General features: G+C 35.8%; 2 protein-coding genes across 7 annotated transcripts; both read left to right on the top strand.

Moving 5' to 3' along the window:
- Positions 1 to 1,373: 1,373 nt before the first annotated feature.
- On the top strand, positions 1,374 to 5,142 carry LOC117630035 (serine/threonine-protein kinase D6PK-like). 4 transcript variants are annotated; one of them, XM_034362749.1, is made up of 3 exons: positions 1,374 to 1,732; positions 2,491 to 3,568; positions 4,124 to 5,142. In XM_034362749.1, the coding sequence occupies exons 2-3, from the start codon at positions 2,607 to 2,609 to the stop codon at positions 4,989 to 4,991; spliced, it is 1,830 nt and encodes a 609-aa protein (XP_034218640.1). In that variant the 5' UTR covers positions 1,374 to 1,732; positions 2,491 to 2,606; the 3' UTR covers positions 4,992 to 5,142. The 4 variants fall into 4 exon arrangements, with proteins under 4 accessions (XP_034218640.1, XP_034218642.1, XP_034218643.1 ...); XM_034362751.1 differs by having other exon boundaries at positions 1,374 to 1,661; positions 4,124 to 4,991; XM_034362752.1 differs by having other exon boundaries at positions 1,374 to 1,672; positions 4,124 to 4,991.
- Positions 5,143 to 7,976: 2,834 nt separating this feature from the next.
- Positions 7,977 to 12,515, top strand: LOC117631355 (SEC14 cytosolic factor-like). Of its 3 annotated transcripts, none has more exons than XM_034364464.1 (11): positions 7,977 to 8,331; positions 8,429 to 8,457; positions 9,448 to 9,531; positions 9,632 to 9,685; positions 10,173 to 10,250; positions 10,429 to 10,482; positions 10,954 to 11,013; positions 11,096 to 11,191; positions 11,389 to 11,490; positions 11,610 to 11,690; positions 11,827 to 11,968. In XM_034364464.1, the coding sequence occupies exons 1-11, from the start codon at positions 8,277 to 8,279 to the stop codon at positions 11,953 to 11,955; spliced, it is 822 nt and encodes a 273-aa protein (XP_034220355.1). In that variant the 5' UTR covers positions 7,977 to 8,276; the 3' UTR covers positions 11,956 to 11,968. The 3 variants fall into 3 exon arrangements, with proteins under 3 accessions (XP_034220355.1, XP_034220354.1, XP_034220353.1); XM_034364462.1 differs by lacking the exon at positions 11,827 to 11,968 and adding an exon at positions 11,975 to 12,515 and having other exon boundaries at positions 7,980 to 8,331; XM_034364463.1 differs by lacking the exons at positions 9,448 to 9,531; positions 9,632 to 9,685; positions 11,827 to 11,968 and adding an exon at positions 11,975 to 12,515 and having other exon boundaries at positions 7,979 to 8,331.
- Positions 12,516 to 12,595: the final 80 nt, after the last annotated feature.

The following is a 12,595-nucleotide window of genomic DNA, read 5'->3' as shown; positions in this document are numbered from 1 at the left end:
AACTTTGCTTACAAAAACTTGATATAAAATATGACTTCCAATTAACCAAACTTTGGTAAGAAAATAGAGAGTTTGAGGTCAGCACTTGAAAATTCTAAACGCAATCTTAAAATGTTTATCAAAATATGGTCCTGGATCTCAAGTTGGAAATGCGCAGGGATATGGTTACATAAGTAAGACCTAGAAGTTCAAATCAGAATATTAATGGAAAATGAAAAATGATCAAACCATGGATCATTTGGAGGCTCCAAAGAGGTGATTTGTTTCAATCGTCAACAATAAAGTTTTTATTTACCAGTATACGTGATTTTTATTTATTTATACTTTTGTGGTTTGAGGTTTTTTTGGATTTTCTTTTTTGTAGAGATGTCAAATGTTGTTCTTGACTCATTCCTCTTCTTAAGGAGAAAGCATTCAGCAAGGTATGCATTATGTACAACATGCTCTCACAATCACCTTATCACCTTTACCTTATCACCTAATCAATAATGATATGTATGATAAATGAGATATAATATATTGCCGTCTCATTATAAAATTTTTGTTTAGCAAGAATGAGAAAGAAAGTAGCTTTCGAGAGAGTTTTTTTTTTTTTTTTTTTCCTTCTTGTACCCAACAAGTTTTTAAGTGGATCATGAGTTTTGTGATTGAGATTGAATGAGTTATTTTCCAATATAGTTTAAGATTTTTAAATCTAGACCCTTGTTTCATGGTCTAACTAATAAAAAGTTGTAATGTTTTTAGAAGAAAAACTGCCAAAAAAAAAAAAGTATTGTTTATGTGCATAGAGAAGCACTGTCTATAGAATTTGGTCAATTGATGCCCATCTCTCCAAATTTCCAACATGACAATAATCAATCCCTGACCATCCGATTGGATCATGACCTCATCATCAACTGGCATTCTCATGGACTATTAACCATTTTCCTGTCTCAAACAACCAAAACTACAAAAACAACTTATTTTAAAGTGGCAGAAGGGAAGGGAGAGGGGACATGCCTGGTTAATTGGTCATTTCCCAAAGTTTCAAAGCCTTAAAAAATAAAGAAATATGAAGCTCAAAACTCCCAAAGCATGAAGGCTGGTTTGTTTATCAGCACTTTTCTGTAATTACCATGTTCATCAATGAATATCCCATATTGTCTCCACACAAAAAAAAAAAAAAAAAAAAAAAACTCCCAAAGCATGAGGGACAGGGTGGAGCCTTGGCCCATTATACATATTGATTCAGACACTTGTATTTGGGACAAAATACATTGAAATAATTGAACCCAAAGAAAAAAGAAAAAGAAAAAAGAAGAAGAAGAAGAAAATAATAATTAACAGAAAAAAGCCTAACTTTAGCAGTTTGGCTTTGACCCCATTCTCTCTCTGTCAAAGACTCGAAGTCTGAATACATGGATGGTTATGGTACATGGTAGTAGCCCACAGGGACATGAGAGACACCCAACTCTTTCTCAGTCTTTCTAATCTAAAACTCACTGAAAGCTTTTTCTTTCCTTTTCTCTCTCTCTCTCTCCACACATTTTAGGAAAGGGAGCTCTCACACAACACATTGCTCTCCCTCTTTATCTCTCTCAACAGTTGTAGTGAGTGCTCTCTTTTCTTTCTTTCTTTCTTTTCCACTCTGCTAAAGCAAACCAAAGCAAAGCGTATCAAAGGTCTGATTTTTGTGAGGACGCTCTCTCTCTCTCTCTCTCTCTCTCTCTCTCTCTCTCTCTCTCAAGCCCAGGTACCTTTTTTGGGCTTCCTTTTCTATTCACTTTTAACTGGTCCTGTGATTTGCTTGGTGGTTTTTTGCTTCTCTATGCACTCTATCTTGTTTTTTAGCATCTGGGTCTCTGTGGGTCTTTTCTTTTGGATCCAAAGTGTTGGGTCCCTGTTTGAGATCTGTATGAATCTCTTTACTTTGGTTCTTATCTTTTGCTATATGCTATTGTATGTATTGAGAGGCGCACAAAAACTACATTCAGTTGATTTTTTTCTTAATTCCCATGCCTCTTTGATCCATGGGATTTTTCTGTAGAAAGTTTGTGCTTTCATGGGAAAAGGATTGGCATTTTGAGGTAGATTACTGTGACTCTTATACTTGGATTTACTTTTGACCTATCACTTGTTGAGTCTTTTAGATTATCTCATAGTTAGATACTTCTGGGTTGCATGCAACTCTGTGCTTTTATGCCCATTTCTTGATTTTCTCTATGCGGGTTGTTATTGTTTCTGTTAATTGTATGTGAAATATTAAACGGTGATCTACTGGAACAAAAATTTTGCTTCTTTATGTTTTTTTATTTTAGTTCATTTATATGATACTTGCATTTTGTGGGTTTTGTAGCTCACATATGGATCATGTTGATGCTGATGTCTCTCTTTATTTATGGCTGAAATGTTGTCGCTAGATGTGTATAATTTTATAGTTTGACTGGAAAATGTTCCTTCTACTGTATTATTTCTATGTTGCGTAGTGGTGAACTCTTTGTTTGTTTGTAGAAATTGTCTTGCAATTGATGGACGTGAAGATGAACATAAGTGGGAGTGTCAACGGAGGGGAACATTTGGTGAGTGATGGGTTTGTTCAATTTGATCTGTTTTAGCAAGTGTAATTTATGTCGATGGCCTCAAAATCTGGTGCCAGAACTTCCCCAGAAAGTCAGAGGAAATTAATTGGAAGTCAGACCACAGAAGGAAATTTTCGTAGACCTTCACCTTTACAGATCACGAAGACAAGCAAATCAGAGCCAGTTACTCCAAAAAAACTGCCTAGGCATGTGCAACAAACTGCATCTAAGGAGGTTTCTGCACAAACCACCGAAGAGAAGAACTGCAAGATCCCTTATTTGAAGGAGTCTGCCAAATCTTTAGCTGATCAGTTAGGTTCAACTTTATCACTTGGTGATGCAAAACAGGTGCCAGCTGATGTGTGTCCTGCGGTGAGTGACACCAGGAATTTGCTGGAAGGTGGTGATCAAGAAAAGAAAATATCAGAAAATGGAGTTAGCCCAGCTCCAGCGAAAGTCAGTGATGGGACCAGCAGTCTTGCCAAGACTAGTGGAAGTGCCAAAATTAGTGATCGAGCTGATTTTGTTGAGAGTGGGAAGAGCAGTATTTGTAGAGGTAGCACAAGCAGTGACGTGAGTGACGAGAGTACTTGTAGCAGCTTAAGTAGCGCTATCAACAAACCTCACAAGGCGAATGACATACATTGGGAAGCCATACAGGCAGTCCGAGCAAGGGATGGTGTTTTTGGTTTGGGCCATTTCAGACTTTTGAAGAAGTTGGGCTGCGGGGATATTGGAAGTGTTTATCTTTCAGAGTTGAGTGGGACAAAATGTTATTTTGCAATGAAGGTCATGGACAAAGCATCTTTAGCTAACCGTAAAAAACTTCTTCGGGCTCAGACTGAGAGAGAAATACTTCAATGTTTAGACCATCCCTTCCTTCCAACCCTATATACCCACTTCGAGACAGAGAAGTATTCTTGTCTGGTGATGGAGTTCTGCCCTGGAGGCGACTTGCACACACTTAGGCAGAGGCAACCAGGAAAGCATTTTACTGAACAAGCAGTGAAGTATGTATGCTGTCCATATTCAAATGATTTTGTTTGCTATTGTCAGTTTAAGCATGTGTGGTTTATATATTTCTTTATTTTTGGTTTGACTTTCTTCTGTCACCCTGCTTCATTGATTTATTACTATGTCATTGTTAGGTGGAAACCAATAAGATTCATGATGTGGAATAAATGGTGTTTATTCTCTTGCTATTGAATGATCTATACTCAATCATACGGTTTTTGCTAAATTATGCATACACACATTTAATACCTATAACTGTAACTCAAACAAAATCGCTATAATGTGAAGAAATTTTTGCTGGGATCTACTACACTCAGTTCGATCATGGTTTGCTTCCTGCTATTGTGATGTAGACCTTCTTTAACGTAAAACCACCAGTTATGCCTTTTAGTAGTTGTAGAATGAATACGAAATCCCAAGCATGTTTATTTTTTTTCTCAGTTACAACATTCAATCCTGTATCATTTCATAGCAAAGAAACAATCTTGCTCTCTTGTGCTGTTATTTGACTTTGATGGTCGTTAGTGTTATATTTGTCCTCGAATATGCAGGTTCTATGTAGCAGAGGTTCTCCTTGCACTGGAATATCTTCACATGCTCGGGATTGTTTATCGTGACCTCAAGCCAGAAAATGTCCTTGTGAGAGATGATGGGCACATAATGCTTTCCGACTTTGACCTTTCCCTGCGCTGTGCTGTCAGCCCAACCCTTGTCAAATCTTCAGCTCCTGAGTCTGAACCTTTTCGAAGGAACTCAGCTTATTGTGTGCAACCCGCCTGCATTGAGCCCTCTTGTATTCAGCCATCTTGTGTGGTGCCTACAACATGTTTCTCCCCTCGTTTCTTTTCAAGCAAATCCAAGAAAGACCGGAAACCCAAGAATGAAATCGGAAACCAAGTCAGACCATTACCAGAACTTATGGCTGAGCCAACCAATGCTCGCTCGATGTCATTTGTTGGGACCCATGAGTATTTGGCACCAGAAATTATCAAAGGTGAAGGGCATGGCAGTGCTGTTGATTGGTGGACTTTTGGGATCTTTCTGTATGAGCTGTTGTTTGGTAAGACTCCTTTCAAGGGATCAGGGAATCGAGCCACCCTGTTCAACGTGGTGGGTCAGCCATTGAGATTTCCAGAGACACCAGTGGTTAGCTTTTCAGCAAAGGATCTGATAAGGGGCCTACTAGTGAAAGAACCACAGCAGAGGCTGGCATATAAGCGAGGAGCAACAGAGATTAAACAGCATCCCTTCTTCGAAGGTGTTAACTGGGCATTGATTCGATGTGCTAGCCCGCCTGATATTCCAAAACCAGTCGAGTTTGACCGGATTTCAGCCCCCACAGTCTCAACTAGTGATAAAGCTACTGTTGCTGCTTCTCATCCGGACCAAAACAATTATCTGGAATTCGATTTCTTTTAATTACTTCCTGAACTGAAATGCCATTTCCATTTTGTTGAGAAAGATGTAGAGCTTCTGAAATGTTGATTTATGTGGAATTTAGGGTTTTCTTTTAATGTTGATAATGATCATATGTTTGGTGTTGTTATGAAACACAAATTTGTATTGCAGGTCATATGTTGATGCTGTTTCCAAAATGTGGATCCAGTTTCTATCTTTGATATGATAATAATAGTATATTTACAGTTATAATGTTGTGGTAAAACAACTAAAACCTATTTGGTATTTCATATTTCATGTGACCATGCATAGTATTGTAACAAACTAGCTATTGTGAGTTTGTGATAATCTGCCCAAAGTATGTATAGGTTGTACATTTATCAAAAAGTGAACTCATAAGAACTCGCTTAAACTCAACTCCATTCCAGTCCAAGCCGAACCCGAGCCATAAAATGAGGCAGGGAGAGAGGAAAATGGAAACCAGCTGCTGACCTGTTCCTCCTCCAAACATCACACACACACCAATATTGATTTTGTGAAGCTGAATTTTGATGGATATACAAAGGAAATCCTAGTGCTTGTTGGGCCTCTCTAGTTATGATGGTAAAATGTTGGGCTTCATGAGGTCTCACTTCAGTTGTCCAAGCTACCTAGTGTCTATAAGAAAATTCAAATAAATTGAAAGGTGTTTCCAATGTAGCTATAATTTCATGAAGAGAATGTTGTAGCAAATTCACATTTGTTTTTGGTAAACTAAACTAAAATGGATATATTTGTAGAAAGCTATACATTATACATTGTTGACATGAACAAGATTTTATGTCTAGAAAGCTTTACCAATAATTTATAAAAACAACAAATAATGATATTTCAAAGCCATGGGGACCAATATTACATTTTAAAAAGAGAAAGAAAAAAAAAATTTGGGACCCATGGGAATTTGTCTGAAAATTGACAAGTAGAAAAATTGGGATACCTATAAATAATTTATGGGATAAGCTACAAAATTCAGCATCTATTCCATGTTGAATCATGGCTCACCATGTTTGTCTTGTTTGGTTGAGATTTAAACATGTCGCCAATAATTTTTTTTCAAAATAAATGTAAAAGAGATTTAAAAATAAAACAAAAAACACAAATACCAAAAGAGAAAAATTGAGCTCTCCAGCTAAATGGTCAAAAAATAGCAGCATTTTCAACCTTGATATTAATTTAATTTAATAAAATACTTACTTACCAACCAATCCACCAAGAGAGGCAACAACATCAACAGAGTCCCAGTCCTCTTTCATGTACTACTACTCTCTCTCTCTCTCTCTCTCTCACATGGCTAGTTGGTCAAAGAGACTAAAGTATCTTACCAGATTTGCATGTGTGCACATGTTGGATTTCAATAATTAGATAACTAAGTATGCAACAATATATTAATTATCAGATTACCACTATTTTGGATTTCATATATTGAGAGATTAAGAGATGACTAAAAGAGTCAACCACTTATCACACATGTATCTGAATTTAAAATTATTCATAAATATAAATAATAGTTTAAATTACTATATATTTATCCGATATACAACAAGAGGAGTTCAAATTTAGGTATAAATGGACACATTTATACTTACCAACTGGTATAATTCACGTCTACTCATAGTATTTTTTTTTTCTTATTGCGCCTAAGATCAATGAATTAGGGTTTTTTTTTCCTTCTCAAAGATGTGATGCACATGGTCCATCACCATAACCCAATTATTATGGATTAAATATTGGAGCATGAAAATATATTCTCCCCAAAAACACACATGCCGGTTAAAAATAGAAATTTTAATTTTTGAGATGGGTTGGAATGGGTGAGAAGTTTCTTGGATTCAAATCTTCATTCAATTCAAATCTAATTTTGTCAAATTTGAGTCTTTATTATGACTTTTTCTTTCTGTCTTGAATTGTCGCCGCACGCCCCTCCATCAATTACGTTTCTGATTTTATCATTTTCATGGGAAATTTATGGAAAAATATCTTTAATAAAATTGCATCCGCTGCCAAAAGGAAATTATTTCCGATTTTACCATACATTTGTAATGGAGTGTCATGCAATAAAACATAACACACATATGTATAAAATTCTACGACATTATAAATCCTCTAATTGTTACAAATAGTAAGATTTTATGAAGGGAAAGAAGATGATCTTGGATGTAAACTTGTGTATGCACTTTGTTTGTTAGGGCGGTCAACGAGTTAAGCTGTTGGCATGATGTTAGTAGATACAAAATCTTTCTAAAACCTTTTGGCTTTATCAATCAACCTACCACCAGCACCAACTACTTGGCACTTTGTTATGCCTTAATTCATCAATGAAATTTATGACAAAAAGGAAGTAGTTGCTTGATGATTTATTTTACCAACCCATTTTTGGTTTAACCTTATCTTTTTTAATATAATGGATTCTTCTTTATTAATTTTTTTTTTAAAAAAATATAAACGATAGTCCAAACTACAAAGAATGAAGATTTCTCATACACACAACCAAAATGTTATAAGAGTTTGAACCTGAGACATCTTATCTGCAAATCTATTAGACGCCGTTGACAACGTTCATGAATTATTCTATGTAGCCAGCTACCGGTAAAAATTATGAAGTCTGGTACCAAGAGTCAATTTTTTTTTTTTTTTGGTCAAAAGTCACATTTTTGTTTAAACACACAGATTATTATGAATTCACTTTATTGATAAAAATGTGAGTTCCAAACCAACCTGAACTTGACCATTCGATCAAATCGACAGATTTCATATGCCATCAAAAGAAACAAAAAAGTCTAGAAAAAAAACATGGTTTGAAAATGAAGATACCAACAAACCACTCTCGTTGGGTTTTTTTTTTTTGGACGAAACCACTCTCATTGGTTTAGATATGCTTCTTTTTCACATTCTTCCTATTTTTAACCACTCATTTTATGAAAGAAAATAATATAAATAATTAACAAATGCCTTAAAAAAGCTTCAATCATAGTTAAGGTGCTCAGAAAAGCACCAGAGTTTTGAAAGGGACACCCCACCGCTCTCTGTATCTCTCCAAAGTTTTCTCTACCTTTAAACTTCTCTCTTTCTTTCTCCCTAGATTTTGGTGAATCAGTTCAAGTTTTGTAATCTAGAGCACTGAAAAGCGAGGAGAGAGAGAGAGAGAGAGAGAGAGAGAGAGAGGATCAGAGTGAAAGTGGTGCAAACCCAGTTTTGTATTTTTTCATATTGTTAAGCTAAATTTGCGGTCTTATTGTTTCGATCACTGTAAAGAAACAGGAAGAGAAAATGGGTATTGCCAATAAGGAGGCGATCAAGCAGTTTCAGTTGTTAATGGAAGAAGGTGAGCTTTAAATCCACTTTAAATATGTCTGATCCTCTTATTTAATCTATATTTGCTAATATTTCCTCTTTTCCTTTTGTTTTCTTTGAATTTACAGTTGATGAGCCATTGAAGAATACATTTGAGGTTAGACAGTGTCTCTTTAAGTTTTCTCGATCTGTTTTGTGTTTGAATGCTGAGAAATAGATTGAACAACGAAGACTTTGGAGTTCTTAAATTTTGTTACTTTAATGATCTGCAACATTCGAACACAAAATCCTTTACTCAACTGACGACAGTTTAATTATTTAGCTTACTTTTGGAAACCTCAAGTTTTTTCTAGAAAAAAACCGTACTGTTTAGATTATATATCAGTTTTGTGGATTTGATCTGAGTCTCTGATGTCATGCATTTTTGTTATTTCTTCTTTTTTGAGCTGGGTAAATCCATTTGTGAAATTAGATTAATTACCATGCAAGTTCATCTGCTATGAGGAGGGAAGGAAAGACTTGATCTTTTTGATTATTGCTTAATCAACTTGATCTTGTTTGCATTTTTGGGGGAGGAAACTTCATATCTTGCTTCTAGTGAGAGGAAAGTATTAGTGTTTTCTGTGATCTTGGTATTGGATAGTAAAGTTAAAATCTTTGTGCGCATATAGTATCAGGTTAATGCTCTGAATTGACGAACCTATTTTATTTTATAAGGGTGATTGACAAGTTAATTTAACTGAACCGTACTGCATCTAATTGGGAAATGATGCACTTGTTTCTATTCTTAACAATGCATTACGAAGTCCTTTCTTTGCGTATTGGGAAAGGAAGGGGGAGGGGCTTGTACTTTCTAAGTTTTTTCAACTAATCAGCTGAAGAATGTCTTTTATTGCATCCGAGAGAGAGGTAAAGGATCCTAACCGAAAAAAGAAAAAACGGATAGAGAAAAAGAAAGCAAAAGGAAAATCACAGAGATGGCGTTGGCCAAGCTAAAGTTATGAGAAAATATAGCATGGTTTTGAGGATTATTTTTGTTTTTCTTGGAATTCTCGAATTGAATAGGATAATTGTGTCCCTTTTTCTTCTGATGATTTACATAAATGAAATGCAACTCAAAATTCAAATAGTGCCTTTTTATTTTCAGAATGTGCACCAGGGATATCCAGATGAGACATTCGTGCGTTTTCTCAAAGCTAGGGACGGGAATGTTGGAAAAGCCCATAAAATGGTTACATTCATCAAGCTTACTTAATAATGGTTATATTGTTTCAGGTTTTAATCTCAAGCTGTCTTAGTATGTTTCGCTAACAATGTCTAAACTGATCCAGCTGATTGACTGTTTACAATGGAGGATCCAAAGTGAAATTGACAATATATTGGCGGTGAGTTTATCAATAAGAAATTACCAGATAAACATGGTATCTTCTGACCAATGACGTGATTTCTCTGTTTGATGCCCATCTGTCTGATATGTTTTTTGAAACGTTGCATTTAAAATTATTTCATTTAAAAACCTAAAACTATTAAAGCCTTGATAAATGGACAATTATGCTGCTGTCAGTTGCATTCAAAGAGCTCATATTCATGACCAATGATTATTCATTAAATGGTCAGTGTATTCGTATTAGACCAAACCGATCGAGTAACAAGGCAGAATGGAAATTATTAAATACAAAGAAATCTATCATTCGCTGGTAGGGAAAGTCCATTAAAGTTAGACGTATAAATTAAGGAAGTTTTTTAATTTCCATTTTCCTTCATAAGATTCATGCATTTCTGGCTTAATTTATCAAGACATTGATACTTGAACCATGCTGGAAAAGTGACTATTCTTAGTGTGGTGACGAAGCATCTATTTGCTATATGCAGAAACCAATCATCCCTACTGATTTGTACAGAGCAGTGCGAGATTCTCAGCTTGTGGGGTTGTCAGGTTACTCAAAAGAGGTAGTCCTGCTTATGACATAGAATTATCCTGCCACAGCCACCTTGTACAAGAAAGGCTGGCCACTTGAATCTTTCTTCTTTTGGCTGCAAAAGTTTATTAACTTTTGCTCCCTCATGGTCCTTAATCTTTAATTTCCAACGTATTATTTTATCTCATTGTCCTATTAATTTATTCCAGGGTCTTCCTGTCATTGCTGTTGGTCTGGGGCTCAGCACATTTGACAAAGCTTCTGTAAGAATAATATAGTTTGTTCTGTCTTTAATCTTCCTAGGCATCAATAACTTTGTATCATTGGTTTTGATATGCAATTCTGGAAACCATCAATATAACTTTGCGCTTGGGCTTTAAGCTATTAGGTAGGCCACATATGCGCTTCTTACACATAAGAAATGTATAATATGCTTGACCTGAAAGAACACCAGGTTTATGAATTTATGGGCATAATGTTCATTTTTTTGTTGGTACTGAGACTTTACATGAAGTTTATTATACATTATTCATGAATATTGGTACACTTGATAATATATGTTTTTATAGGTTTTTAACATGAATATACACAGAGACATGTACTTTCTAAAGTATGAGCTATATGTATCCTTGTATTTTTCCTTAAAAAATAAAGCTAGTTGCGTTTTGTATGTCCTTTTGTAATATTATTATTCTTTCGGTGATATTTACTTGTTTGGTTCTCTGTCTTTGTAGGTAAATTACTATGTCCAATCACACATCCAAATGAATGAATACAGAGATCGTGTTGTTTTAGTGAGTACTTGAGAATGTTTAATTTCATCCTCTTAACAGGTAAAATATATCTGTAGCCTGATTTTTTTTCCTTTTGTTGTAGCCTTCCGCAACAAAGAAGTATGGACAATATATTGGAACATGTGTGAAGGTTTTGGATATGACTGGTTTAAGGCTCTCAGCACTTAACCAGATAAAGGTATCCCTTAGTATAGCAGGAGCATCTATTGTTCTCTGACCGGACAAAATCCTCTTTGCATGACAAATACTCTGATGAGCGTGGTTGTGTCTTACGGGTTTAGATTATTGTTTTCTTTTTGATTTTACCTTTTACCCACTTTTCAAAAATCATCCATATTGCACACAAGATTGACATTGTATTATCTGTTGATGCAGCTTTTGACTGTTATCTCTACAATAGATGACTTAAACTATCCAGAGAAGACAGATACATACTATGTTGTCAATGTCCCGTACATATTTTCAGCATGTTGGAAGGTTTGTGCGTCTTAACAACTCTCACTTTGAAATAATACATAGGAAAAATAAAGAAAAGGATGATGTGTTGGTGTGGGTATTCCATCTTGAGACAAAGCCTTGTGTAAAACTCTTGACAGGTGGTCAAGCCTCTTTTGCAAGAAAGGACGAGGAGGAAAATCCAAGTTCTTCAAGGCTGTGGGAGAGATGAGTTACTGAAAGTAAGCATGTTCTTTGATTCAAATCTCACCATAGACTTCCTATTCCTTTATTTCTACTTCTAGATTTCAACTTCTTGAGGTGTTGTCTTCTACCTCCGTAATCTTTGCAAAGTTATCTACTTCCCTTCAACCATAGGTTAAACTATGTGCTGTCTCGTTCATGGCTGATGGTTATGCTCCAAAAGGACCAAAACATTTCTTGTTCTTTTCCAGCTGCATCTGTTCATCTGTGGTTTGTTCCATTTCTTTGGTGGTGACAACTTGACCTGAAAATGTGCATGCAGATCATGGATTATGCATCCCTCCCACATTTTTGTAGAAAAGAGGGCTCTGGGTCATCTCGGCATTCGGAGAATGGACATACTAACAATTGTTTCTCCTTCGACCACCCTTTCCATCAAGAGCTCTACAATTTTGTCAAGCAACAAGCTGTCCTTAGAGAGTCTGTTGCACCACTCAAGCAGGGATCCTTCCATGTTAATTTCCCCGAGACAGACCACGAAGGTGCAGAGATTGCAAAGACCATAGAAACTGAGTTCCACAAGTTTGGAAATCAAAATGGGCTCACCAAGTCACTAAATGGCCTAAGAGTCAACGCTGCTTGAAATTTTTAATTGTAGTTATTAGCATCTATAGCCTACATTACACTGTACCCAACACTTCCTTTGCTATGAGGCAGGAATGTTGTTATCAAATTAACTCTATGTATTAGTGTATGCTTGCATCAGCTCGATGCAGATTTTTTAGGACAATGTAATCTGGTGTACGTTTAAAAATACCACCGTGGAATCGAGTCTTTGTAGCGAGCATGAGTTTTAGCATGTTAGAGGAGGTTTCATAGATATCAGGACTTAGCCGACAATCACCCCTATCATTGAAGTGACTACAATAAGTCACTAAATGGC

Source organism: Prunus dulcis, chromosome 6 (assembly GCF_902201215.1).
Source record: "Prunus dulcis chromosome 6, ALMONDv2, whole genome shotgun sequence".
Taxonomy (NCBI): Eukaryota; Viridiplantae; Streptophyta; class Magnoliopsida; order Rosales; family Rosaceae; genus Prunus; species Prunus dulcis.
Note: the sequence above shows the minus strand (reverse complement) of the source record. Positions and strands in the feature narration are given on the sequence as shown.